Below are 27,091 nucleotides of genomic sequence, written 5' to 3' on the forward strand. Positions count from 1 at the left end.
CAGTTAGGTGAACAAAACTATTATATTCTGTGGCAACATGTTTCAAGAGTATAAAAATGTTGGGAAAGAATTAAACATCCATTATTTGATGAAATCGTGAATAAATTAAAATAAAATTTTGTATCTTGACTTATATTGAAGGCCATACACTGATACATAGTTTTATTGCTCTATATTAGTTCGCGTCAGCTAAAATTATTTTGAAAACACTTCAAATGAGATATTTAGTTGATCTGAAAAACGTCAACCAGAGGATCGGAATTCATTATATTGGAGAGACTTAGACCAAGGTTAAGACCAATTCCATTATAATTTAGTGCTAAATCGTATAATTTTTAAGAAAACTTGTCCATTTAATTTCAGTAAAATATCACAAATTTTGACCACGCTGAACGGTTTACACACAAATGTTAAGACAGAAATCATTTTATGAGGTATATTGGGAAATTTCGACTTTGCTCAGATATTCTCTCCGAATTTAATTATAAATCTTACACATTGATATTTTCGGTAAAAAGTCAATTATAGGCCCTTGGATCCACATCATGGGCACCATGGGGCTTGAACAGTTTTGGTTCGATTTGCACAATTTTTAGCCATAAGGTGGTACACTCTAAAGGCCCTATTTGTGCAAAGTTTCATCTCATTATATTAATTCCAGCCACTCATAACCCTATATCTATCTTGATTAGTTTTAGGTGATAAAAATAACCGTTAAGTGAACAAAACTATAATATTATACTCTGTAGCAAGAGTATAACAAGTATGTTGAAAGTTTTCATATTTTTGAAATTTATTGGTGTACTATTGTTATTTAATCGAAACAAAATCATACTTATCCATTGTGTCATTAATACCTAATTAAAACATGAATGCGGTAATGGGAACATTTCGAATTTGTTATTCGAAAATTTGCCGTACTTTTCGGGTGATTTGAGATTTTTAATTTGTAGCTCTTTATTTAGTTTGAAAACTTTTTGTTTTGTAAGTGTTAGCGAATAGTATTTGTTTTTTTTCGTTCATAAACAACATAAGAGAATTTTTTTTGAAAATACTTTTAACTACTCTGAACACGCTCTCATGGATTTAATATTTTTAAGTTTATCACATTTACTTTATATTTTTTTGTGACAGTAATGTATACAGTAAATAATACAATCCTTGATATCTGATTCAATAGGGTATATACTTGTATTTATTTCATTACCAAACGTAGCAAAATCGCATTGAACTCTATTGCTGAAAATCAATTATCAATGTTGTATAGAGGTTGGTGATTGCCCAGCTTTCAATGGACTGAGATTGAAACATATCAACAGATTTGTGATGACCTTAAAGCGCTTCGTAGATAGATGTGAGTTTTTTGATTCATACCTAAGAGTTACGGCAGCAACTGTATAAGTAGTAGTAAGTAGTATTGATTTCGTGGGAATTAGTCGGGATACCTAACCTAAAACGGTGACTATTAGCGCAATCGATAATATAAAGTCCATTTTTATCGTTGACACAAACAGGCATCCTTTCCTATATTATTCAAATTCTGATATAATTTGATTAAATCTTGAAATGACCTAACTGTATTAGTTTTTAAAATAGCCACAAGCTATCAATCTATTGGTTAGATTTGCTTGAAATAGCACCTAATAAGCTTTATCTAGCCATTTAATTACGCAGTCAAATGGTAAAACTATTGATTAGCTAACGCTCCGAAGTGCCATAAAGTTTCTCTTGTGATTCACGTTGTCTTGGTTCTTGCTCGAGCTATAAACAAATATAAACATACAATCAGACTCGTATACGTTAAAATACACTTAAGCTCAGCGGTATGATATCATTAGTCAATAAAAAACACTGTAAACAATTCATTAAATATACCCGATACACACATGAGCAACAGCAACCAGCCGCTCAACTTTCGTTGAAATAATATTGGTGTGAGCGACGTCATACTGTCTCGTGCTGAGTTGTGGTATACACCTACCATATATATGAGGTGTACTCAAAAACTTACGGGAATATTCGATATTTTGAAAAAAATATTTGTTCATTCGTCTACATTAATGTTGTCGCCTTCAAAATATGGTCCCCATTCGATATTATGCACTTATGTCAGCGCTTCTCCCAATCGTCGAAACACTTCTCAAACTCGATTTTTGGGATATCCTTTAGCTCTATTAGTGATGCGCTTTTAATGTCATCTATGCTTGTAAAAGGACGGTCCTTTAAGGTTCAATTCATTTTTGGAAATAGGAAATAGTCACACGGAGCCATGTCTGGCGAAATGGACTTGTTACTGTATTGTTTTTGGCCAAGAAAGTGTCAGCAGGTACATTAACGAAAATCGCCAAACTCACAAAAGACAAATTTAACCTCAGCGGCTGCTACAGACAAAGCAAGAAAACAGCTAAAAAAATGTATCGTACTTTAATGTATATCAACATAATAAAAAAAAATGTTTGACAATTCCACTCTAAAAATGAGCGAAATTTAAAAATTTCCATTATTTTCTGAATAGACCTCGTGTCCTACATTTGAAAAGTTAGTGTTGCAACTTGTAAGTTTCGTTCTAATGAATAACTGGAAAGAGCAATCTATCTTTTAAAAAGTGTGTGCATTCTCTTTGCATACTTAAATATTATGTACTCCCAAATCTGTATGTGAGAAATACATCTTGTCTTACCCAAGTATACATATCTAGAGACTTCTATATATTAAGGCAGCCAGAAACCACTCCACTTGACAAATAGAAAATAAAAGAAAAGAAAAGAAAAGAAAAGAAAAAACAAACAATTCAACGTCTTCCACTTTTTCAATTCCATAAAGTGGTTTTAAACAGCTGGCTCAAGCTCACAACTCTAGTTGACGAGCAATTTGTATTTATTTAACTTAAGAGAGGGGCTCTTTGTCTCTACGCTACTCAGAGTTCGAAACGCATTGAATAATTTTAGATCTGAAGAGTGGTATCGCCTGTTTAGCCCTGTTCAAGAACATGAAATTTACTATGGTTGAAAACAAAAACTCTATTAATATCGTACAACTCTTTTTGGAAACTGGGAAAAAAGTATCAATATTTGTCTTTACCCACTTCTATATGGTACGTAATTCTACCAGGTTAGTTTTCCAAGATTCGCTTCCATTTGTGTCATAATTACACTAATAAAATCTGATCAAAAATGCTTTGTCTTGGATTTTAATTGATTTTTAAATGAATCAAGATTCAAAAATAATTGATTTAAAAAAGCCACAGATAGTCCTTGTATCATTCGTCACCGCGTCTTTGCCCACTAGGATCCAAAACAAATTTAAGGCCAAATGCCAAGCGATTGTTTAATAAACTAATCAATGCACTCAAACCCATGCCACACGGAATATGTGGAAGTGAACTAAAATAAAGAAAGATATATGAGATTAAAGTAAGAACGTTCCCTGTAAGAAGCTAGCTTTACCGATAATACTGAAAGCCTACGGAGAGATCAGAGTTTACCATACTGCGCACAACAGAATCCTCAAAATCCCATTGATAACTAATTGAAGCGATAGTTTTCTGTGTCTTACGATTCCAAGCGACCATGGTTGCCATCTGTATGCGTTGGTGTATTCGCTGCCAATAGCTGATGTCAAGGCCCCGGCGTGATGCGGATGCCGCTACTTGATAATTATGTTTGCTGTACCGTGCAGCGAGTGCCGCTTCGGTTATCAGTGAACGTGGATCGGTCCATTCGAGCAGTAACTCTCCACCAAGCGCCCACGAGTTGGTAATCGAACGCATTAGAGATACGGTACTGCGACCCCTCTGCGAATGGGCATTATACAAGTTCCAGGTGAGTGTAGTCGATGGACGCATGAGCTCGATAGTTGTCTGAGTTTCGAGCGGCAAATCTTCGGCGGCGCGTTGCATGGCTGCCTCCAATCGTAATGCGTGGTGTGGAAAAAAAACGATACTAACATTGGAAGCCAGTGTAGTTGGATTGATGTCTGCCATGATGGTGGGCGTTTGCTTTTGAAAATAAAAAATATATGTATTGCGAATTTATTTTTATCCTAACGGTATTTTTTTTTGCCTTAAAGAACATACTAAAAAATCATCATATAGGCGTAAAGAATAATTGCCGCCGAAACGAAATCCCGAAGGCCGAGTGCGACTCCACAACCAATTGCACGTGATAATTTTGTTGGCCGCAAGCCGATGTGCGTAGTCCAATTCGATGCCATCGTAATATTTCGGATTAATACGTTGTGCAAATAGATGGAGATCATGAATATTGCCGGGGTTCTTTTTCTCCGTAGAACCGGGGTAAGGCTGGAAGCATGCTGGAAACTGTTGGGTGCACTTCCGTGGACACCAATCGCACGTCATGAATATGAGTTGAAACAATTAAGCAAATACGCGTGTTAATACCGATTTTTGCTTGCAAAAGTTGTAAATTAATACGAAATATAAAATATATGTGCACTCGTTATGATGAACCGTTTTAGCAGCGTCACCGAACGTTCGTAGTTTCCCAGAAAGAAAACTGAGAGCAGAAGTTTTAATTTATAAAAGTCTGACTGTTTTACTTTTGAAAATATTGACTGAAAATGTCAGAACGGAATTGATCAAAATAAGGTGGAAATAAGTCGTGAATTCTGAAAAATACAGAGCACACGAAATATATTTCAACGTGGTAAATTAGTAATTAGTATAAAATTCGTAATCCACCATATAAATAATACTCTACAAATTGTACTAAGAGGGTTTCAAATATAAGGTTTCCTAAATATAAATCCCTTAATTTTTCATTAAATTTAAGGTTTTATTTGACAATATAACTGTTGACGATTTTGTAATGGCACTTCATCGACACCTTCATTCCTATTGGCAAAACGCTGGAACAGTTCAATTTTACAAACTTCACTTAAGGCGAATTTTTCATTAGCAATGTTATTAGCCATTGGATGGTGGTAATCGATTAGTGTTAGGTCCAGAATAAATAAACCTCACAGAAAAGCCCAAAGAGCCACAGCGCAGATAGAAATTTGACCCATGACGGTTTTGCGTTAACTATATATAGATATATATTACTAAATACATCTTTTGGTAAAATAAAAAATTTTTTATACCCTGAACAGGATATATTAAGTTTGCCACGAAGTTTGTAACACCCAGAAGAAAACGTCGGAGACCCTATAAAATATATATTGTACATAAATGAGCAGCATGATGAGCTGAGTTGATTTAGCTATGTCCGTTTGTCTGTCTGTATATACGCGAACTAGTCCCTCAGTTTTTAAGCTATCGATCTGAAATTTTGCACCTTGCATTTGTCGGAACATCCGATATCGGACCACTATAGCATATAGCTGCCATACAAACTGAACAATCGGAATCAAGTGCTTGTATGGGAAACTATTTGGTTTGACGTAATATCTTCACAAAATTTGGTATAAGTTAGAAATTGCTTAGATCAGATCACTATAATAGCAGCTATCATATTACCTGAACGATCGGAGTAAAGTGCTTGCATGGAAAACTTTTTCATTTGACAAGATATCTTCACGAAATTTGCCATGGGTTATTGTCAATGGGGTATATCCAAAGAAATTGTTTTGATCAGATTAATATAGCATACATCTGCCATAAAAACTGAACGATCGGAATCAAGTTATAATCATCAATACCTCTTTAATAATTTCCACTTCCAAAAGTATACTAATCATTACCGCAGGAGTTAGAAATGGGCACATATTAGGTAAATTGTACCTCCATATGCACAGAATGAAGAAACTTTGTGTTGTGACATCTGTGCGTAGCCAGTACTCGATTAATTAAGACGAATGTACTCAAAATTCCAAGAAATGGACAACAAATTTAAAAATTTAATGTGTTAGTTTAAAAAGAAAACGTTAAAAAAATGTACTGAGGACCACGATTTGGTATATCTATTTCTCAGATTAGGTACGGTTTGTCTTAAAGTCTTACTTCAAGACCTCCCATTTTCAATAAATCTACCGATCCATTAGGGACTCTCCAAAAAATTGTGTTTTACCTTAAGTCCTTAAACTGTGTTTTTTGGAATAAATGTTTCATGCTAGAACTATATGAGACGTGGGAGGTTGTCGATTGATACAAATTTTTTAGATCATTGAACTGCCGTCCAGAATCTAATTTTTATACCTAAGATATGTGTATATAATATTATATATACTAGATATTATATTATGAACATTTATTTAATGATGCTATCTTATCTATTTATACTTGATATATAATCATCCTTTAATGTTTCCCCGTTAGTCATTAATTTTTGACTTTCAACACGGAACGAATATACTTATACCTATGTACATTTATTATATTTTATAAAGTGTTCAAGGTTATGCCGTGATATAGCCGCCTTCGTCAGCAAATGTTTGGGACACAAACAGAAAATTAATAAAAATAATTTTTTAAGAAAATCATCTTCTCCGATGAGGCTCAGTTTCATCTGGGTGGTGCGATAAATAAACTAAACTGTCGATTCTGGTGCAAAAAATTATCAATTATGAACAACCATTACACTCACCTAAATTAACACTTTGGTGTGGTTTTTTGGTCTGGTGGAATCATCGGTATTTACTTCTTTCGAAAAGAAGCTGGTGACACCGTTACTGTCAATGGAGAGCGGTATAGATCGACGATAACCAACTTTTTATGGCCGAAGTTGGAAAAAGTTGATCTTGACAACATCTGGATCCAACAAGACGGGACTACGTGCCACACAGCACTTGCAACAACCGAATTATTTCAAGAAAAGTTTGGAGAATTGATAATTTCAAGAAATTGTGACATTGAACATCTGGATCCAACAAGACGGGATTACGTGCCACACAGCACTTGCAACAACCGAATTATTTCAAGAAAAGTTTGGAGAATTGATAATTTCAAGAAATTGTGACATTGAACATCTGGATCCAACAAGACGGGATTACGTGCCACACAGCACTTGCAACAACCGAATTATTTCAAGAAAAGTTTGGAGAATTGATAATTTCAAGAAATTGTGACATTGAAGGGCTTCCAAGAAGTCGTGATTTCACACCATTAGACTACTTGTGGGATTATTTAAAGTCAGTGGTCTTTAGCAATAAACCAGACTCTCTTCAAGCTTTAGAATTAAATGTTGAACGTGCTATTCGTGGCATACGACTTGATTTAGTGGAAAAAGTACTTAAAAATTGAGTTCATCGAACTCGTTCCTGCAAAAGAAGTCGTGGAGGCCATTTGAATGATGTTATATTCAGAACTTAATTCTGTTAGATTATCCTGTTTTGATATATATCTGATTATACTTCACATTTAATAAAAAACATTTGATTGTCATTAGGCATTAGTGTCTTATTGGAAAACCCTTATTTTATAAAGTTTTTAGAGTTATGGCGTTACATGGCCGCGTTCGTTAGCAAATGCTTAGGACACCAACAGAAAATTAATGAAAATTAATAAGCGAATAATACTTGTAGTATAGAAGCACAATAGCACTATTCTAAAGAGATTATTTTGGAGTGAGTAAGCAGGAGTAGTGACATTTTAACCAAACAAAAATAATATAATATCCAACTATACCAGATGCTCAAACAAACGGGCAGCACTTGTGGTGCAGCCCTGCACTAACATGTCAGGAGACAATGCATGTGCAATAGTGTTATGATTGTTTCTTAGTGGAGAAATTATTTTTTGCGTTAAAAAACGTTGCTGTAACCATTTATTTTGGTTTTCTATTAATTATTATAATTGATTTTTGGTTTTATGTTTAAAAAATACAACAAAATAAAAAGAATTTGTATTTTCATTTGTCATTTGAACGATTCTTAATAGTAACGGCGAGCTAAAATTTGTAAAACTAAGCTTGGCAGCATTCAAGATAGAAGTTATACACTGTCCTGCTTTAATTCAGCTCGCTAACCTTGTTATTAAGAGCAGACAAATGACCTTATTTTCCCTTTGTTTTTTAAATGGCATAGACAAAAATTTGTTTTTTAGTTGAAAATACAAGTTGTCTAAAAATGGCACACCACACCATACAGCAAATGATATGTTGCATAAACATAGATGATAACAATCTATATATCATCCGAAAGGATATGGACGATTTAACTCGGAAAGTATGCCACTTTTCTTTACTAGGTTCGTTTATGCCCAGAGAGCTTACAGCGTTTGCAGCAGATGTTGTGGTGGGTCACACGTTGCCATTTAGTATCAAAAAAATGTGATAAGCCTCGATTGACTGCGTAGTATACTATAATGAACCAGCAACCTATTGGACATTTTTTTGACACGTATTTACAAATATCAATCTACTGCTTGGCGGTCGACAAACCACCAAACCACAAAAAATGAAATCGGTCAGCAGTCTTACTAAATGTCTATAGTCCCATGTGAAGGCATTTAATAGTAGCAGATAAATAGCTATAGAAGGTTTACTTTAAGATGAAAACTCACTTAATTACTATATATGATCTGGATTACATAGGTGGGGGCTATTTAACCATAAATAACCATAATGCGCTTCTCAAGGGAAAGCAAACAAAAGAAATTCCGCCGAACTAGTAAATAGCTTATAATAAAAGCTGTTTTCATGTTTCTCTGATTTATACATGTATTTTATAGTATTTGCTAAGAGTATTTATTTATTTGTATTCGTAATTAATTATACAAAAATATAAATTTAAAGATACTGAATTAAAACAATAAAACACGTTAACTTCGTTTGCACCAAAGCTATAATACTCTTCACAAATACAAAAGATTTCATACAAGAACTATTTTTTGATCGTTCAGTTTGTATAACATAAGCTATAGAGGTCCGATCTGAATAATTTCTTTGCAGATTATACAGTTGCCTTGGACTATAATTTATGCCAAATTTTGTGAAGATACCTTGTCAAATAAAAATTTTTCCGTACAAGGATGTGATTCTGATCGTTCTTTTAGTTTATATACCAGCTATATGCTATAGTGGTTTTATATCGGTGGTTCCGACAAATGAGCAGCTTGGGGACAGAGAGACACGCGTAAAATTTGAGATCGATATCACAAAAACTGAGGTACTGGTTCACTGATACGCTGATATACTGGCAGACGGACAAGACTAATTCGACTCAGCACATCACACTGAATATATTAATAGTACTTTTTAGGGTCTCAGATCTTTCCTAGTGGAAGGTATAAACTTCGTGCAAACTTGTTATACCCTACTCAGGTTATAAAAAAAAGTATCCCCTTTTTATAATTCCCATCAATAATATTTGTGTAATTTGGACCATATTTTAAGACACATAAAGACTCTCCCGATAATTTTAGTGTCCGATAGGCTAAAAATTCTTAAAGTATTTATAAATATGTTATCGTTCCAGAGTATAACTTTCCCTTGCTTGATAAAATGTTGACATTTCTCGCTATTTCCATATTCTCTATTCTTTCTTAGACAGTACTTGGTCCACCCGTTGCGTACTGCGACCAATAAGTGGACTTCATTCGCTTGAATAGTACATTTTTACAAGCTCTTCATATAGTACAAAAATCTCCGGTAACTTAGTACCATCAAAAATATGTACAATACATACATAATACGTACGTAAGTATATATGCTTTTCATTAGCACCACTTTCCGACTTGTGAAGATTGTTATTTTTAAAAGTATACTAGTATTATATACTTCATCATTTAAATGGGCTGCCTTTGACTGGCCAAATTTAGAAAGTGGCGAACCGAAAAAACAATGCATTACTCTAGCATATTAAAATACCGTTAAATTAGGAAGAGCTAAGAATATTAAAAAAATGTCATAAATATTTTTCAAATAAAGTGAACACTTTTTCAACGCAATTATTTATACTCGTATGGCATGGCGGTTGTCCTAATTACACCTCATTTTTTTATAAAGGTCATCATTAGTTCGTGTACTATATTTACCGTTACCAACATTCATAAATCTTTTGTAGGAACTTTTTTTTAAATATTTGAAATGAGCGTTGATGATCTTTAACGTTTCTTTACAGTAAATAACTAAATTTTGTTTTATAAGATTTAGTAAAGAAGGAATGAGATAGCTCAGAAATCGGATAGGATATTTTAATAGTTTTCCTATTTATTATCCTCTCCGCTGCTGCTTCTTACGTATAGCACCCAATTCAAACCACAATGAGCTGTGGTATGCTTCATGAGAATGTTTGGCCAATCTTTCATTACTGACAGTTGTTTGATAGATACCTTCAACTCTACAACTGTTATGATAAGATATAATATTATGTTATATTAAAACCGTCTTTAAGACGTCCCTTGTCTTAAAAATATAAAATTCATATAGTGATGTAAAAAAAAAATATATATAAATTAATCAAAAAAATTTGTGTATTACAGATGCCGTTATATGCCTTATGGTAATTCTCGCATTGACCTCTATTATTTGGAGCATTACCATACATATAATATCTGGTGATTTTTATCATGGCATTCTCGGCGCTAAATTGGCATTCCGTGAACGAGATTTTCGACAAATGGATGACCATTCCAAAGAGATTTTCTACCATGACTTGGACAAATTACTAAATGAAACATACACCGAAATCGATGTGGACGATCAGGTTGAAGATGACAAAACCACCCTGACGCCTTTGGAATCTAATGGTAATACAAAACCTTTTGGTATATGTAAAAAGTTTACTAATTTATTTAAACTAATTTAGCAACCACCAAGCAGCACAAGGTGAGCAAGCCCTACCACATTTTTCAATTGGTACGACCCGACAAGGACGAAAATAAATCCGAAGAGGACGTGGTGTCGGGGGAGGTCAGCACTACAGCGCTGCCAGTTGTGAAATTCAATATGACGCATGATCGCCAGTTTTTGACTACAAGTATGTATGAATAGTGATAGAATTTCAGAAATGTGTAATGTAAATATAATATTTCTGGTATTTAGCAATCTTGTGTGGATTACTTGCAATTTTACTTACATCACACATATAAGTACATTTAAATTTCTTTTCCTTCTTTTATTTTTTTACTTGGTTTATGCTTTAATTGTGATTATTGCTTTGCAGTGATGCTAGATGTACACAAAACACGCTGGCGCCAAAGCGCCGCCGTTCAATTCATTTATAGTTTTCCATTTTTGTCGGAAATCTTTGCGATAATATGGACTGCAATGTGTTTAATATTTCAATCGGGCGTGCAGAAATATTGGTGAGTAAACAATAATGTTGCTGTTTAGAGAGTGTTAATGAACTGGAAAGTAGGGGAGGTCGAACCATCTGAGGTTGTCGTCTTTACTTAACCCCTCATACATTTATAGTTGCCATGCTTCTCACAGCACGGTCGTCAGTCAGCCAAGTTTAGTTTAAGTAATTTCAATTTCATCGTCGATCGATTTTTCATATTTAGTTCTTTAACAAAGACAATATTATATTTGGGTTAAAGAAAAATATTAGTAATGACGGGTCTGGCGCCATTTTAGTTAATGGACGGTCTTGCGTTATTTATAGCCATATGTGACGAATTCAAAATATTTCTTAGATATAATCGCTATAGCTGCGTGCATTGATTATGTAACCAACATTTTACAGGTTATTTTTTTTCGTAAAAGTCACTTTCGGGACGCCTTAGGACCAACCATTTGGTGGTAAACATTTAGAAACAACCACCCAATAAGAGGGTACCCTTGGACAAAATCTGGTAGGAGTGGTAGATGTGAAATTGGAATCTCAATTTCACAAATTAAGTGAGATAATATTATCCTTCGTTCGTTCGATCTAAGGACGTCACCATCGCGGGCTGTTAACCAAGGCAGGAAGTGTGGATTCTACAACATTGTTTTCAAACCGAATGAAGCAGTATGTAGAGGCGACAAGGTGGGAGGTGTCATAAAATCCATCAGCCGATTTAGGACCCCCCATTTAGTGATAAATATTAAGACAAAGCCAAATAGAGGGTAACCTTTGACAGGTCTGAAGCTGAAACACCAATTTTCAAATTTGTATGAGAAAATAATGATGTTACAGTATTGTTCTCTATTAAACTTAAATGAATTCCCTTATTTTATAACATAACATACAATAGAACTACGACTATATCCGGATTCTTTTTCTTTTTAAAATTAAGTTTAAAATCTTCTAATTTCTAAATCAATTATGGTGGATGATTTCAGAAATTCTAAACCGATAACTAGTATCTAGTAACTTTCATATTTATGAGCAAATCCCTTATGCAATAAAATTACAAAATCTGTTTCACAAAATACCACATTTCTTAACAGGGGACTTCCAAAACCGTGGCGTATTGTCATACCTTCTATACTGGTATTCTCGCTCATGACACTGGGCACGCTGGGCTACACAATTTTGGCCAGCACCTATTTAAAAAATCTCTGCAATGGATTACGTGAAAACCTAACAAAGCCCGATGCGATCACGTAAGTGAAAAGCGAAAGTATTTAATACATTTCCTTTTTTTATACATTTTTTTTATATTATACCCACAGCTGCGGACAAGCCATCTCCGTGCTGCGTCCTTTCATTCGACAACACGAGTTCAAACACGATGTCTACTTGAACCTCTTCCGCTTCGCCTATATGCTCGCTTTGGTCTTGTGGCTGCTGGCGCTGCTACTAATGTTGCTGCGCTACTTCTTTGCCATCGATTTCCAACTGTTGGATGTACAATCCTTGTATGATAACAAATTGGCGCGTCGCTTAAGCCGTCCAGAACCGGAGTTTACAGAGGTGCTCTTGGACAAGGCGCATTCACCAACACTGCTACTGCCACGCCACGAACGCAACAAGTCGGAGGATGATTTTCAAAGTGCAAAGTCGAATTTGAGTGAAGTAGCAATGCCGTTAATCGATACTGGCAAGCCTCGATCAGTGCTGGTGCAGTATGTGCCAACGCAGCAACGCGTGGTTTAGTATAGGCAGCATCTGATCTGATCTGACACTGTTAAGTAGAGGCTTAACCAAATCTATGTATGTACAGGTGACAAGGTGGGAGGCGCGTATAATTTTGTGAACAAGCGCTTGAGAACAGGTTTACCTCAGGAATCTCATTTGATCGAAAACTGACCAATTTCTTTTTCCATGTTTTCGCAGCCGCTATTTAATATTTATGTGTATGTACGTATGCATCACCAATATTCGCCTAAGCCAACTTCGGCTCTAATGTGCAGTTTAATGATATTATTTTACTAAATAAATACAGATTTATAATTGAGGCAACCGTCAAGGCCAAGCAATAACAACTTACTTATATACATGGCTGAGCCTTTGTAATATTTAAGTTAACGCGTTATTTTATTTCAAATCCTATTTATTGATTTTTATATGAATTTTAATGCTTTTAACCACTATGTGCGTGTATAACAGAAATATATTAACATATATGATTAAATATGTATAAATGTAAAAAAAAATATTTATTATGTATCAAACTACTATGGCGCTGACTTAAACTATTTTCGTGGTAATAGTTTTGGTCTCCAGATAACTGTTCAAACCATCGCGACCCATTTCACGTCCGATACCAGATTGCTTGTAGCCGCCGAATGGTGCTTGCGGCAGCACTGCATTGTAGCAGTTGATCCAAACGGAACCGGCATTGACGTTGTTGGCGAATTTCGTCGCTTTGTTGATGTCATTGGTAAGGATGCCAGCGGCTAAGCCGTATTCCACGTCGTTGGCGCGATCGATGACTTCTTCAATGTCGCTAAATTTCAAGATAGACATAACCGGTCCAAAGATCTAAAAAAAGTAAATGAATTTATTTACAATATAAATAGTTTGGAATCATTTTGGAAAAAACAGCTGGGTAAATAGGAGAAGTTGAGCCAAAAGGCCCTACACATATAGGTATATGTATATATATATACAAGTACATAGCACAGCTTGTAATGTGCTCCTGGTTAGGTGGTACGGATTTTTTTTAGTTCTAGATATAACTGGCTGAGATTGGGTTTCAAAGTTCCTTTATATGAGATCATTAAAAATAAAAAATGCCTGTAAAGGTTCGAAGTATAAGGACATAATTAGTACTATCAAAGCTTCCCAAAAGACAAAACTATTGTGAAAGTGTTGCGAAATTATCTCTTGAAATAAAAAATACATGTTTATGCGTCGCTATTGTCGAAATATAGAGTAAGAAGAAATGTAGAAAACTGTTATTTAATTCTAATTCGAACAGCTACTTTTTGAACAGTTTTTCTTTTAAACGTACACATACTGATTTAACACATACTTAATACTGAAAAATTTTCTTCCAAAATCTTACTTAATTCATAGTAAATTTCCCTGCGAACTTCTCAAAAAATTTGCCCGAAACATAACTTACTTCTTCCTGTGCGATTCTCATTTTGTCTGTAACATCGGAGAACACCGTTGGTTCAATAAAGTAACCGATATTGCCGACGCGCTTGCCACCACACTGCAGCTTGGCACCCTGTTTTTGGCCAATGTCAATATAACCCAAAATTTTGTTCATCATTTCCTCATCGATTTGTGGACCATGGTTAGTTGACGCCTCGAAGGGATCACCAATTTTACGAGTCTTAGCCAAAGCAACAGTTTTTTTTACAAATTCATCGTAGATCTTTTCATGAACATAGGTGCGGGTACCGGCGCAACAAGTTTGACCTTGATTGGGAAAAATTGCGTCGTGTGTAACCTGCACAGCTTCGTCAACTAAAACCATACACAAGTTCAAGTTAATTTGCAAGTAGTTGGAATATGTCAACAACAGCTTACCATCAACATCGTCGAACACCACAAATGGACTTTTCCCACCCAATTCCAGCGTGACGCGCTTCAAATTCGATTTGGCTGCCGCCTGCATAATAATGCGGCCAATTTCTGCGGAACCAGTAAATGCGACCTTCTGTATACCATTATGCTCTGATATCGCAGCACCTGCTGTGGGACCGTAGCCGGGTATGACATTGATGACACCAGCAGGAAAACCAGCTTCCTTAGACAAAGCAGCCATATGCAGTGCGGTAAGTGGCGTTTGTTCAGCGGGTTTCATGACAATCGTGCAACCGACAGTAAGAGCGGGTGCCCACTTCCATGCCAACATAACCAAGGGATAGTTCCATGGAATGATTTGACCAGCCACACCAACAGGTTCTTTCCGTGTCTGTACAACGAAATCACCACCGGGTATAGTGTCGCCGAAAAACTTATCGGTCCAGCCGGCATAGTATTTCAACGACATAATGGCGAACATGACATCACCTACGGCCGATGTGAACGGCTTGCCATTGTCTTGGGTCTCCAGGCTAGCTAAAATATATTTGTCGCGCTCCATAAGACTGCAGAGCCTGTTTGTGCAAAGAAGGGTAGAGAAAAACAATTGGTTATTGGAAAGGAAAACTAAAAGGCTAGCTGAAAGTGATCTACGCACTTGTTGATCAGATCTGTGCGTTGGAGCGGGCTAAGTTTGCGCCATTCCGAGTTCCGATGAAAGGCTTTATTTGCGGCCGCTACAGCCAAGTCAACGTCAGCCTTTGTGAGATAATTGAAAATTTAATAATTTACATACGTATTAACTATAATTAGTAAAATACTATAACTTAATTTTCTGAAGGCACTCACCTTATCACCCTCCGCAATTTCGGCTATCACTTTGCCAGTTGCAGGATTAATAGTTGGAAACTTTTTTCCAGAGACAGAGTCGACGAATTCATTGTTAATGAAAAGCTGAAAATATATAATTAATAATTACTTATTTAGTATTAAAATTTTTGTTTTTTTGTTAAATTAAATTGCAAATTTAAAATAAAAATTTGTGGTAAAGCCACTTGAAAATTATTATTGACTAAATTGTTAGATTTAGAGCACTTATGGTTCAATGGAATCCAATATAAATTAATAGTTTTAGTTAATGAGGACTTCACGAGCCTCCAGAACAATGATCCTTCAATCAAAGTAAGATTTACTAAACAGAACTTCTCAGATAGCAGTAATGTTGTGAGTTTTGAAGGGAGGGGAATATTTTTGGTAAAAGAAAATATTTGGAGTAATATGGACTTTTTAGATGCGTAAAATTATTTTTATTTGAATCATCGACCTGTAGAAAGATAAATCCGGTTCTGCAACACCAAAATTAATTGGCTACATTAATGTAAGTTAAATATTTAATAGTTTAGAATGTGTTTTTGCTGACATTTCAGTTGACTGATCATTGATATTAATATTTTAAATATTAAGAAACCATCCATTTAAATACAAAAGTTTTCGACCAATATATTGTGACCCTGGGAACACATGTGTTACTTACATAGATCAGACTTACAAGATAGGAGAAGTTTTTGATATCCAAAAACTAAAAGCGATCACCATTTTAGTATGCAATGAAGAAAAAACTGTAGCTGCAGCTTTTGGAGAGACAAAAGAGACAGAATGTGATCTGATGACTCGACGTATTCCATTTTATGTATCAGCAGACAAATCAATGCGTTGTACGTGAGACGTGTTCGATAGATTGTAATCACCCAGTGATATTATCTACCAACAAATAAGCTTTAAAATATACAATTCTATCAGCTAGCGTAGCACTTTTATTTAGCATTTTTCGAATCAGGCATTACCGAAATAAAAATACTTATCAGTTAGCAATGACTTGCAAACATTTCATTTTTTTCTGTTGCCATGGAATTAATACTGTAGGGTTATGCCGATGTTAGTACTGATATCATATAAATCTAATTAATCATTTTTTGAAATAGAATTTTAAATTAATTTTATGAGAGGTAATTAGATAATATGTGCAAAGTTAGCGGAAAAATTTAAATTGCTAAGCCTTGTCTTTACACCCAAACAGCCTTTGTTCCCTTACAAATCAGCGCGTGCACAATAACAACACCCGGTTGATAATTTTATAACGATTAAATATCGTAAATATTTCATAGTTCAATTATATATAACTATATATACATACGTACTCTCAATATTTCATAGTTCGAATTTTAATGTTTATGTATGAATCTTTTAATATATACGATTATACATAACATACGTACGCTCAAGATATATCTACAAGTATGTTGGTGTACATAAATGCGTAATCACGAATCAAGCATTTTTAACTTTATGGATTTTATGACAAGTAGAAAAAGTTGGCGGCGTACAGAAGTTTTAAATATTGAAAATAAAATAATTTTAATATTCATTTCTTGTTTTCTAATGTCATACTACGAATTGGTTTTTACTCCATTCAGAAGTTCTTCTAAACACAAATCGACGAAATTTCGACACAAAACTTAAAATTGATTATGTTGTGTTACGGCCATAGTTGAAATAAGGGATGGCTGTGGCTTAAATATACCAAAATAACAAATTTTAAAAGTATTGATGTCGAAAGATGGAAATCCGAACATCAAAATGTAGGGCTTTTAAGATAAAAAAAAAAAAAAATTAATTGGCAATGTAAAATTATAGTCTTCTTGTCTGTTTCAAAATTTCTGAATATCTAGTATGGCAGTTACTTTGTGAGTAAGATCTTTACAATATTTGTAAACTATATCAGTTATTTGTAATAAATTTTATGGCTATGCAGTTTTTGTTTAAATATTTTATAGATTTTTATATATATTTTTATTTAATGTTAGAAATGTAAGCACCTTTCCATACTTCCTATAGCGTTTGTATCAGAGAAAACATTATGAAATTTATTTATCAAATCTTTCTTAACAATTACCTGTGTATATTTTGGTACTTCATTAGGATTAGCCATGTCGTTTGTTGTTTTCACTATTAATTATTTAAAATATTTTAATTTATATTTAGAACACTTCAATTTCGATGACTATACACTTCACGCACCGGCTTAAGTACTCTAAGAACTATTTTCACCACAATTGCGTCTGCAGCACTGGCACAACTAAATTTTCTGATTTGTGGTCGCTTTTTATAAGTTAGCCGACAGTGTTTACAACAAATAAGCAACTAATTCTCTGCACTCACTCTATAGAACGCATGCCGGCCAGTCCGTCGCCTATTTTGAACACTCTCTTCATTTGTTGATAATCATTCTTTTTATACTCTTGCAACATGTTGCTACAGAGTATAATAGTTTTGTTCACCTAACGGTTGTTTATATCACCTAAACCTAATCGAGATAGATATATAGATATAGAGCTATATACATATATATAAATGATCAGGATGACAAGACGAGGTGCATTCCGAGTGACTGTCTGTCCGTCCTTCCGTCTGTTTGTTTGTGCAAGCTGTAACTTGAGTAAAAATTAAGAAATCACAATGAAACTTGGTACACGTGTTCCTTGGAAAAAAAGAGAGGACGAGTTGATAATTGGCCGTAATCGAACCACTGTCACGCCCATAAAACGCCATAAATCGAAAACCTATAAAATGCCATAACTAAGCACTTAATTAAGACATCGAGCTTTTATTTAACACAACAGATTGCATTGGCAAGGGAAACCTGTGGGCTAAACATTTTGAAAAAATGGGCGTGAACCCGCAATCTAACATATTTGATGTATATATGTATCGTCTAAACCAATATAGCTATAATATCCAAATTCGCTCAGTATAAATCGCTTAAACAAAACTACTGACACTGTAAAAATGGATAAAATCGGGGTTGAAATGGGTTGAATCAGATCATTAATTCCCTTAGTCCCCATATACCAAATATAAAAATTTTCGAACTTCCAGCGAACTTTATACCGCAAATATCGGTCAATATCTTAATGAAATTAAAAGATCATGTTTTTCTTATGACAATGTATCTTTGTGCAAAAAATGGATAAAAATAAGATATCTTAGCAAAATTAACTGAGCGTATAATATTGGATATTAAAAATGGATTTTATATTTAATAACGAAAATATGTGATATTGGTCTACGAATTACCCCAACCCTCATATACCACATACTTGTATAATGATTTTCGTTATTCTAACAAACCCAATGCTCAATATGACGGCCAGTGTATGAGTTGTATATTTATAAAATTAATTAATTGAAGAATTTTCCCCGAATTTGATCCTTACAAGTTGCAAAAGTATGAAATGTTCGGTTACACTAGAACTTAACCTTTCCTTACTTGTTGAATATTACTGTTATCACGCTAGTTGTTGGTAAGCAGAAAACCTAAAAGCTAAGAGCGCGTTAGCATAGTTCGATTAAGTGTAGGTATATGAGTATGTATGTATCTGAACACATAAATTCTTACGTGGACACGTATTAAAAGTTAACTGATAAATACGCAATTTCTATTAATAATTGATAATTGGCAGCAACTGGTTTCTGTAGCAACTAACTTCTTATATAAGTGACGAAATTAACACATTTTACATAACCACAAATAACAGTATTTACGAGTGGAGTCATTCATATGTCCGCCACTGTTAGTAGCGTACCAATGACGTGCCAAAAATTTTTTTGCTACTCTCTTAATTGGTTGCTGAAAATCGGAAATGTTACAGTGAACCCCCGATCTCAAGCATCCTAGTATAATATGAAGCAAACCAACAAGCTTTTTTGGTGCATGAGGAAAATTTTGAAAATGACTATGCACTGAATTATATTTATTTATTTCACAAAACCTAAAGTCCGTTTGCGGAGTGCCTGACCGGAGGTCAATAACTTTACTTGTTTGAGCTCGTTCGATTATAATGAAAAGTTTCCTCTCTCGTAAAAAGATGGAAAATATTTTTAAAATTAGGCCTTTGATATCATTAGCCTGTAATTCATACTTAAAAGTTAGTGGTTAAATTTATCAAAGGCCAATTTTTGCTCACCATAATGAGAAGCTCCAAAATGAAAACAAGACAAAACGTTGACTTCGTTGCACCGGAGCTGTAATACCCGTCACAAATAAAAAAGTTCCCATATGTTACAAGAACTAAATTTTGATCGGTCGGTTTGTATGTCGGCTATATGCTGTAGCGTTGCTTTGTACAATAATACATAGCGAATTTTATGAAGTTATTTGGTAAAATAAAAAAAAATTTTTTACAAGAACTTGTTCTTGATTGTTCAGATTTTATGGCATCTAATATTATAGTGATCCGATATCAGCGTTTCCGTCATATGAGAAGCTTCTTGAAGAGAAAACGACGTTTGCGAATTTTCAGATCGATATCTGAGACAGACATGGCTTAATCGCGTTATTGTATTGTATAATCACGAAACTCTTTCTGAGAGGATACCTAAAAGTTCGGGCAGGTTATCAGCCGCACTAGAGATAAACTAAGACAGCATATAGCTAGCGTATGTAAACTGATGGGTTCTGGCACCTTCAACAGAGACACTAGAGGCTATACTCCTTTAATGGTAAGTAATTGCAAGAAGATGGGGCAAAGCCATTGAATCATCAAAAGGAGCACATCACCTCCATTAGCCATCAATCGAGGCTTCTTTAGTGTGTTTGGGTGATGTGATGATGTATGGGCTGAAAAGCCTTGGGCTTCACTGAGAGATTGAACATTATTACATACATATGTAAGTCCAACCGACATTCTGCTGAATGGTTGTTCATCAGTGAAGGTCGGACTACTTTTTCAAAGATTCTAAATATGCAAAAGTTGGCTTTAAATGTTTTAAGTTGCCATATATCCAATATTTAAAATTAGTGCATTTGGTCAATGGTATCTCGGACATTAAGCAAAGCGTAGTAATGTTATTAAGGGAACAAAAACATGATTGAAATCTATTCACAACTTCGTCTTGCTGTTTGCAAATTGCGAGAATATAAAATGTGTGCTTACACAGGAACTTAGGGCTTATGTACTTCTTCAATTTAAAGCTATGTCAAACATTTAACATATTTCCCCGCCTTTGATATTCAAATCGCCAGAGTACGAAGTGTTGGAACTACTCGAACCCAGCTCTTCCCTACATGTTTTTGAACATATACATAATTAATTTTAGAATTTCTACTTGATTTGTACCTACATATATATGACAAGGTCTAATGAGTTTTACGAGCTTACCATTCCAACTATGTAATGGTGCTAGATTATAGTTACCGATATACTTGATCTGGTTACTATAACAGAAATGTTGTCTTGCGTTTGGCTGCTGGTGTCAGGTAATAATCCTGAGCTTACATTTTTCTGAATAATAAAAGAAAGTAAAATGAAACATAAGGAAAGGGAAGAAAAAAACAACGTTCATTAAAATTTGAAATCATTATGTTTAATAGACGTGAATTAATTTGCACATATCGCAAGTTTTATTCAAGCTTCAAAGGTCGCAAAATACAGTAGGCAACTGATCTTGAGTATTTGGTATGCGGTTGCCTATCGGCTGCAATCCTCAAGATAGTGTTCATACACAAGGTCATATCATTGACAGTACAATCTTCAGCACTACTTGTTTAACAAACTGACTTTTAGCGATATTTTATCGTATTCTTATCGCTAATTTTTATATAGGTATTATTATAAAGATTTTAAATTTTGCGCACGTCATTTGCTCTATACTTGTAGCATATAGCTGCTATACAAACTAAACGATCAAAATCAAGGCCTTCTATGTACAAATTTTTTACTTGACAAGATATTTTCACGAAAGTTTGAATGGATTAGTGTCTAAAAATATTCTGCTTGTTGAAAAAGGTCTCGTCAGTGAAAAGACCGTCCAAAACCGAATTTAATCCAAATCATTGTATCAAACTGTTCACATATAATGGAGAGGGCAGTTTTTATCACTATTTCGTAGAGCCAATACACTGAATCAAGGATATCATGAATCGGCTCAGTTATGTCAGAATTATGCATGCAACCACGAGGCCCCATGGTAGTGATAAAATGCCATTGGTTAGGTTTTCCAGCAAGATAATTATCCTAAGCACACAAACAAAATGGCAAATAAGTGTCTCCCGAACGAAGATGTCTCCCGAACGAAGATGCCTTGCGGGCAGACATATAAAAGGAAGTCGATGTTAATGAGCTTTGGAAGCAGGTAAAACTAGCTTGTAGCTCAATTTCATCATAAAGATGCCAAAAATTTGTGTAATCAATGCCAAGGCGTCGTGCTGCCTTGATACGAAACTATAAAGTCACAGTTACATTATTTCTTTCAGCATTATCATATACGATAGAAATTAATTAAGTGGAATAGTACAGAAAAAAGGTTATAGAATTTTTTGCGCAATTCAGTTGGCAGACTTTAGTCTAGATTAACTTCATGGGATAGTTTTATGTATATTTATTAATTTTAATATGTTCGTATATTCTTAATGTTGTCAATTAATATACGTATGCATTTATATACGATAGAAATTAATAATGTGGAATAGTACAGAAATACAAAAATAGTAAAAAGAAGTTATACAATTATTTGCGCAATTCAGTTGGCAGACTTTAGTCTAGATTAACTTCATGTAATAGTTTTATGTATATTTATTAATTTTAATATGTTCGTATATTCTTAATGTTGTCAATTAATATATATATATGTATATATATATATATATAGAATTCAGTTGGCAGACTTTAGTCGAGACTCTAGACTAGCTTCATGGTGATTGTTTTGGTTTCCAGATAACTGTCCAAACCATCTTTGCCCAGCTCACGACCAATACCAGACTGTTTGTAGCCGCCGAAAGGAGTTTGCGGTAGTACGGCATCATAGCAATTGATCCAAACTGAACCGGCATTGACGTTGTTAGCGAATTTCGTTGCCTTATTAATGTCATTGGTGATAACACCAGCTGCGAGACCGTATACCACATCATTGGCACGGTCAATGATCTCCTCAATGTTGCTGAATTTGAAGATTGACTGAACCGGTCCGAAGATCTAAAACATATAATAATAATATGAGAATAATAATATGAGTAATTAATGAATTATAAAGATAGTAATTTATTGTTTACGTAAAATCTAGTTGAAATACATATTGTGATATCATATCGAGAAAGATAGAAGGTATATTGAGAAGACTTGGAAGAGAGGCAATGCCTTCTAAATTTTTGTTCTCAACTTTTTGGAATTTGAGCTACTAGTGAATGAGAAGATGGGATGATTCCTCCTCTTTATCATCTGATCAACCAGTTGGCCATGGTTATGACTTGGCCCACTTGAGAACACAGGCTTTGGCAAAAAGCTTTTATACATTTTTCTTTTTCAGAGTATTGGCGCTTAATTTGCTTTGGAAAGGACTAACGGAACTTGAATAGGCTTTTAACAAATGTTTTGGCAGACATTTTTTGTAAGTTTTTTCTTTTTCAAGGAGTTTGCGCTTCATTTGTAAAGAGCTAACGGAACCCGAAATCGCAAAAAATTTAAATACGTTTTTTGTCTAAAGTCGGTCATTTAGAGGGCCATGAAATATTGTTCATGACCTAATCGATGCAACAATAAATAAATAAATAACAACCGTACCTCCTCTTGTGCGATTCTCATTTTATCGGTAACATCCGAGAACACTGTAGGTTCGATAAAGTAACCGACTTTACCGATGCGCTTGCCACCGCATTGTAACTTGGCGCCCTCTTTCTTGCCACTTTCAATATAATCCAAGACCTTATTAACCATTTCGTCATCGATTTGTGGTCCTTGTTTAACGGACTCATCGAATGGATTACCAACTTTGCGGGCTTTGGCTGCCGCCACAGCTTTGGCAACAAACTTATCGTAAATCTTTTCGTGCACATATGTGCGACTACCGGCACAGCAACTCTGCCCGTGATTTGAGAAAAGAGCTTCGTGAGTAATATCCACCGCCAAGTCAACTGAAAATGGTAAAAGGAAGAAATAGCTGTTTACTTTGAAACATAATTATTAAATAAATGTCTGCTTTACTGTCAGCGTCTTCAAACACCACAACCGGACTCTTGCCACCCAATTCCAGCGTAACGCGCTTCAAATTCGATTTGGCTGCCGCCTGCATAATAATGCGGCCAATTTCTGCGGAACCAGTGAAGGCGACCTTCTGTATATCGTGATGTTCTGATATCGCAGCACCTGCGGTAGGACCGTAGCCGGGTATGACATTGATTACACCAGCTGGAAAACCAGCTTCCTTAGTCAAAGCAGCCAAGTGCAGTGCAGTGAGTGGTGTCTGTTCGGCTGGTTTCAAGACGATCGTGCAACCAACAGCGAGAGCTGGCGCCCACTTCCAGGCCAACATAAGTATTGGATAATTCCATGGAATGATTTGACCAACCACACCAACGGGTTCTTTACGTGTCTGTACAATGAATTCACCTCCAGGAATCGTATCGCCATAAAACTTATCGGTCCAGCCGGCATAGTATTTAAATGTCATAATGGCGATGTCAATATCGAAAACAGAGTCAGCATAAGGCTTGCCATTATCTTGTGTCTCAAGGCTGGCCAATATGCTCTTATCGCGTTCCATGAGGCTGCAGAGTCTGATGTGTAAAAGAGAGTTAGATTTTAAAATAATTGTTTAAGAAAAAAGGAGATAGCTGAATATCATCAACTTACATGTTTATCAGGTCTGTGCGTTGGAGTGGACTCAGTTTGCGCCAATCGGAGTTTCTACGGAATGTGTTCTTTGCGGCAGCCACAGCCAAGTCAACGTCTGCCTGCACGGGGTAAGAATAAAGTTACTTGAATCGGCACATAATGATTTGTATGTATGTAGAAATGTTTCATAATAAAAATAATACCGTTATTTATAGATCATGTGATATTTTGATTAACGTCTTTGCTGCACTAACCTTATCACCTTCAGCAACTTGGGCTATCAGTTTACCAGTTGCAGGATTGATGGTTGGAAACTTTTTACCAGATACGGCGTCGACGAACTCATTGTTGATAAAAAGCTGTAAATAATAAAATATAATTCATGCTTTTAAAAGAGATAATTGAGTGTAACTGGAAGCTTGATGGTTTTTATTGGAACAAAGAAGAATGTTACAATCGATTTCGTTTTAGTTAAAGCTTTTAGTTTACAACCTTCGGGGACAAAAAACTAGGCATTGGTGGAACCTATAGGTTGCTTGCCAGAGTTTCCCTAATATCATCAGCTCATTTTCAGCTAGCTTAGAAATTGAATATCGACAACATTGTATTATATACATACATATACATATGTAAATATATGATAGAAACCTATTGGAGCTTCTCTCCCAATTGTGTTCTGTTTCTTGATGTTATCTCCGAAACATTAGTGGAAATTACCGTAAAATTTTTTGTGCTTGCATGAGCGCAAACGCTCATAGAAAACCTTTTTTTGCGTTGGTTTCTCAGTCACTTTATTTAATTCTGGTTCACTTGAAACTTACAGCTGGAGTTTTTATTAGCACTGTTATTCAAAGACTTTCGTAAACTCTGTTTTTTTCTCCTGAAATTTAGCAAAACATGTTTGGCGTTGGAGCTTAACATATCCCTATCAATATAAACAAAAATAAAGATAGTAGGATTTTTTAATCAAATAATTTTTTTGATTTTGACAAAGAGAAATGAGTGCTAGCATTTTCTAGTTTTGTAGTATTTTAAGCAAAAAGGTAAGGTATTTATAAAATTATAGATTATAGATAGATTATATGTACATATCTACTGCCAGCGATGTTATTTTGCAAACTAGAAAATTACTACTTTTAACATATTTTCAATGTGACAATGTATCCTGAAAAGAGTATATTAAGTTTTTCACTACATTTGTAATACCCAAATAAAACGTCGGAGACCCTATAAAGTGTATACGAGTATATATATAATTATATTATACACTCGCCAGAAAAATTATCCGTACACCTCGACATGAAAACAATAAACTGAGAAATTTGTGATCAAATAACTTATTATGTATAAAAATAGTATCCAAAAGTTTTATTCAGTATTATGCCTTATGGTTATACAAGATTTAAATCGAATTACCGATGTAAACAAAATAAAAAACGGTATAATCATACATAATAAAACTTTATCAATACATACATATGCAGTAACAAGCGCATTTGAGCAACTTTTTTATTCCTATAGTTTTGCAATGTGAATGGGCACCTTTACACACACTCACCTGTGTATACTTTGACGATTGATTAGGATTTGCCATTTTTGCTACAATGAAGCTTTTAATATACTTTAAGTTAATAGAAATTATTTCAGTAATCTAATCTTCAGTAATAGTTGTATAAAAAAAATTTGTTTTTTACACGATATTAATTTATTTAGCACGATTTAAAATTTGTTGGGCTCAAATTTTATTTGTCAGATCTAATTTTTGCCAAATTTGTTTACATCAGAAACTTAGAGGATTTCCTTTTTTGTGGATACAAGCATGTTTACTGCTTTGACTAACTGTACGAGTCTACCGTTTAAAAACAGAATTATGTTAGGTGTATAAGAAAGAGCAAATATCAATTTATTTTGACCAAATCGAAAAATTGCGAAATCTTAAGATGTCGGAGACCACTTGTGATATAAATAAATAAACACATACATACATATTTGGAAATTTTATACATATTTATATATAATTCTGTTTATTATTTTGTTTATGCGCTCCCCCTTTTATATAACCTAACATTTTTCGGCACTTCACAAATGACTATTTGAGTTTCCATATTATTAGTTACACAAGCCCCTACAACTTACCTGTGTGTATTTAGGCACTTCATTTGGATTTGCCATTTTGTTACAATTGATTAACTTTAATTTTCAACTAGCACGCTAGTATTGTTAGCTTTATAAAAATTCACTTAACAAACCGGCAAATTAATGAACAACTAAAGGAATGCTGTCAGCTGTGCTTCTGAAACCAGAAACAACTGAGGGCTCTCACCGGTCCGCCTTATATATTGTTTTTTTCACGAATGTGAGTGTTAAAGTGAGTTTGAGATAATAGACAGCGGTACTCAAGTGCTTTTGATAATAAACAGGTTTGGGTCTTGGCTATAATAAACTTATTTTTATTGCGTACAGGGTGACATGAAGATATTAAACAATTCTATGAAAGTAATAGCTTTTATTAAATCGATCTAAGTTAAATTTTTATATTATTGAATTTTGATTCGTTTATTTAAAATATATAAAATATAACATTAACTAATATTACTAAATGAATACCTAAATTACATTGTATGAATAGAAGAGAATTTCATAAGACGCCTTCGAATTAGTGAATATTGTGAAGTATTTTT

The 27,091-nt window shown here is 34.5% G+C and overlaps 4 protein-coding genes and 1 long non-coding RNA gene across 19 annotated transcripts in view; 2 read left to right on the top strand and 3 right to left on the bottom strand.

The window, feature by feature from the left end:
• Positions 1-13,288, top strand: part of LOC106620604 (uncharacterized) — a 39,964-nt gene extending 26,676 nt beyond the window's left edge. For all 14 annotated transcript variants that reach the window (XM_036357836.2, XM_070113194.1, XM_070113193.1 and 11 more), the window contains 5 exons: positions 10,379-10,645; positions 10,705-10,875; positions 11,062-11,203; positions 12,273-12,428; positions 12,498-13,288. In XM_036357836.2, coding sequence (XP_036213729.2) covers positions 10,379-10,645; positions 10,705-10,875; positions 11,062-11,203; positions 12,273-12,428; positions 12,498-12,921 — 1,160 coding nt within the window. In that variant the 3' untranslated portion in view covers positions 12,922-13,288. The remainder of the gene's footprint in view (positions 1-10,378; positions 10,646-10,704; positions 10,876-11,061; positions 11,204-12,272; positions 12,429-12,497) is intronic.
• LOC106620605 (mitochondrial import receptor subunit TOM40 homolog 1) lies at positions 3,175-4,581 on the bottom strand. The gene is made up of 3 exons (XM_014239147.3): positions 4,076-4,581; positions 3,447-3,997; positions 3,175-3,383 (listed from the first exon to the last, which is right to left on the bottom strand). Exons 1-3 carry the CDS (start codon positions 4,355-4,357, stop codon positions 3,260-3,262), a joined length of 957 nt encoding a protein of 318 aa, XP_014094622.1. The 5' UTR covers positions 4,358-4,581; the 3' UTR covers positions 3,175-3,259.
• Positions 13,289-13,297: 9 nt separating the features above from the next.
• On the bottom strand, positions 13,298-17,894 carry LOC106620603 (aldehyde dehydrogenase X, mitochondrial). The gene is made up of 6 exons (XM_014239145.3): positions 17,699-17,894; positions 15,595-15,699; positions 15,404-15,504; positions 14,749-15,320; positions 14,336-14,685; positions 13,298-13,749 (listed from the first exon to the last, which is right to left on the bottom strand). The coding sequence occupies exons 1-6, from the start codon at positions 17,732-17,734 to the stop codon at positions 13,456-13,458; spliced, it is 1,458 nt and encodes a 485-aa protein (XP_014094620.2). The 5' UTR covers positions 17,735-17,894; the 3' UTR covers positions 13,298-13,455.
• Positions 17,895-21,551: 3,657 nt separating this feature from the next.
• LOC138859038 (uncharacterized) lies at positions 21,552-24,269 on the top strand. Its single transcript, XR_011398081.1, has 2 exons — positions 21,552-21,936; positions 23,107-24,269. It is a non-coding gene; the product is annotated as an uncharacterized lncRNA (long non-coding RNA).
• Positions 22,362-26,724, bottom strand: LOC106620599 (aldehyde dehydrogenase X, mitochondrial). 2 transcript variants are annotated; one of them, XM_014239139.3, is made up of 6 exons: positions 26,547-26,724; positions 24,665-24,769; positions 24,429-24,529; positions 23,781-24,352; positions 23,361-23,710; positions 22,362-22,775 (listed from the first exon to the last, which is right to left on the bottom strand). In XM_014239139.3, exons 1-6 carry the CDS (start codon positions 26,580-26,582, stop codon positions 22,482-22,484), a joined length of 1,458 nt encoding a protein of 485 aa, XP_014094614.1. In that variant the 5' UTR covers positions 26,583-26,724; the 3' UTR covers positions 22,362-22,481. The 2 variants fall into 2 exon arrangements, with proteins under 2 accessions (XP_014094614.1, XP_014094615.2); XM_014239140.3 differs by lacking the exon at positions 26,547-26,724 and adding an exon at positions 25,969-26,023.
• Between the last annotated feature and the right edge of the window lie 367 nt (positions 26,725-27,091).

The sequence above is a fragment of the Bactrocera oleae genome, chromosome 2, assembly GCF_042242935.1.
Source record: "Bactrocera oleae isolate idBacOlea1 chromosome 2, idBacOlea1, whole genome shotgun sequence".
NCBI lineage: Eukaryota > Metazoa > Arthropoda > Insecta > Diptera > Tephritidae > Bactrocera > Bactrocera oleae.

Coding starts and splice junctions, on each gene's coding strand:
- LOC106620605 (XM_014239147.3), bottom strand. CDS start 4,357: ATGACGTGCGATTGGTGTCCACGGAAGTGCACCCAACAGTTTCCAGCA. Junction 3,998..4,075: donor GCCTATATGATGATTTTTTA/GTATGTTCTTTA, acceptor TATTTTCAAAAG/CAAACGCCCACCATCATGGC. Junction 3,384..3,446: donor GTAGGCTTTCAGTATTATCG/GTAAAGCTAGCT, acceptor TCTTTATTTTAG/TTCACTTCCACATATTCCGT.
- LOC106620603 (XM_014239145.3), bottom strand. CDS start 17,734: ATGGCTAATCCTAATGAAGTACCAAAATATACACAG. Junction 14,686..14,748: donor GGTGTTCGACGATGTTGATG/GTAAGCTGTTGT, acceptor GTATGGTTTTAG/TTGACGAAGCTGTGCAGGTT. Junction 13,750..14,335: donor TGAGAATCGCACAGGAAGAA/GTAAGTTATGTT, acceptor TACTTTTTTTAG/ATCTTTGGACCGGTTATGTC.
- LOC106620599 (XM_014239139.3), bottom strand. CDS start 26,582: ATGGCAAATCCAAATGAAGTGCCTAAATACACACAG. Junction 23,711..23,780: donor GGTGTTTGAAGACGCTGACA/GTAAAGCAGACA, acceptor TACCATTTTCAG/TTGACTTGGCGGTGGATATT. Junction 22,776..23,360: donor TGAGAATCGCACAAGAGGAG/GTACGGTTGTTA, acceptor TATATGTTTTAG/ATCTTCGGACCGGTTCAGTC.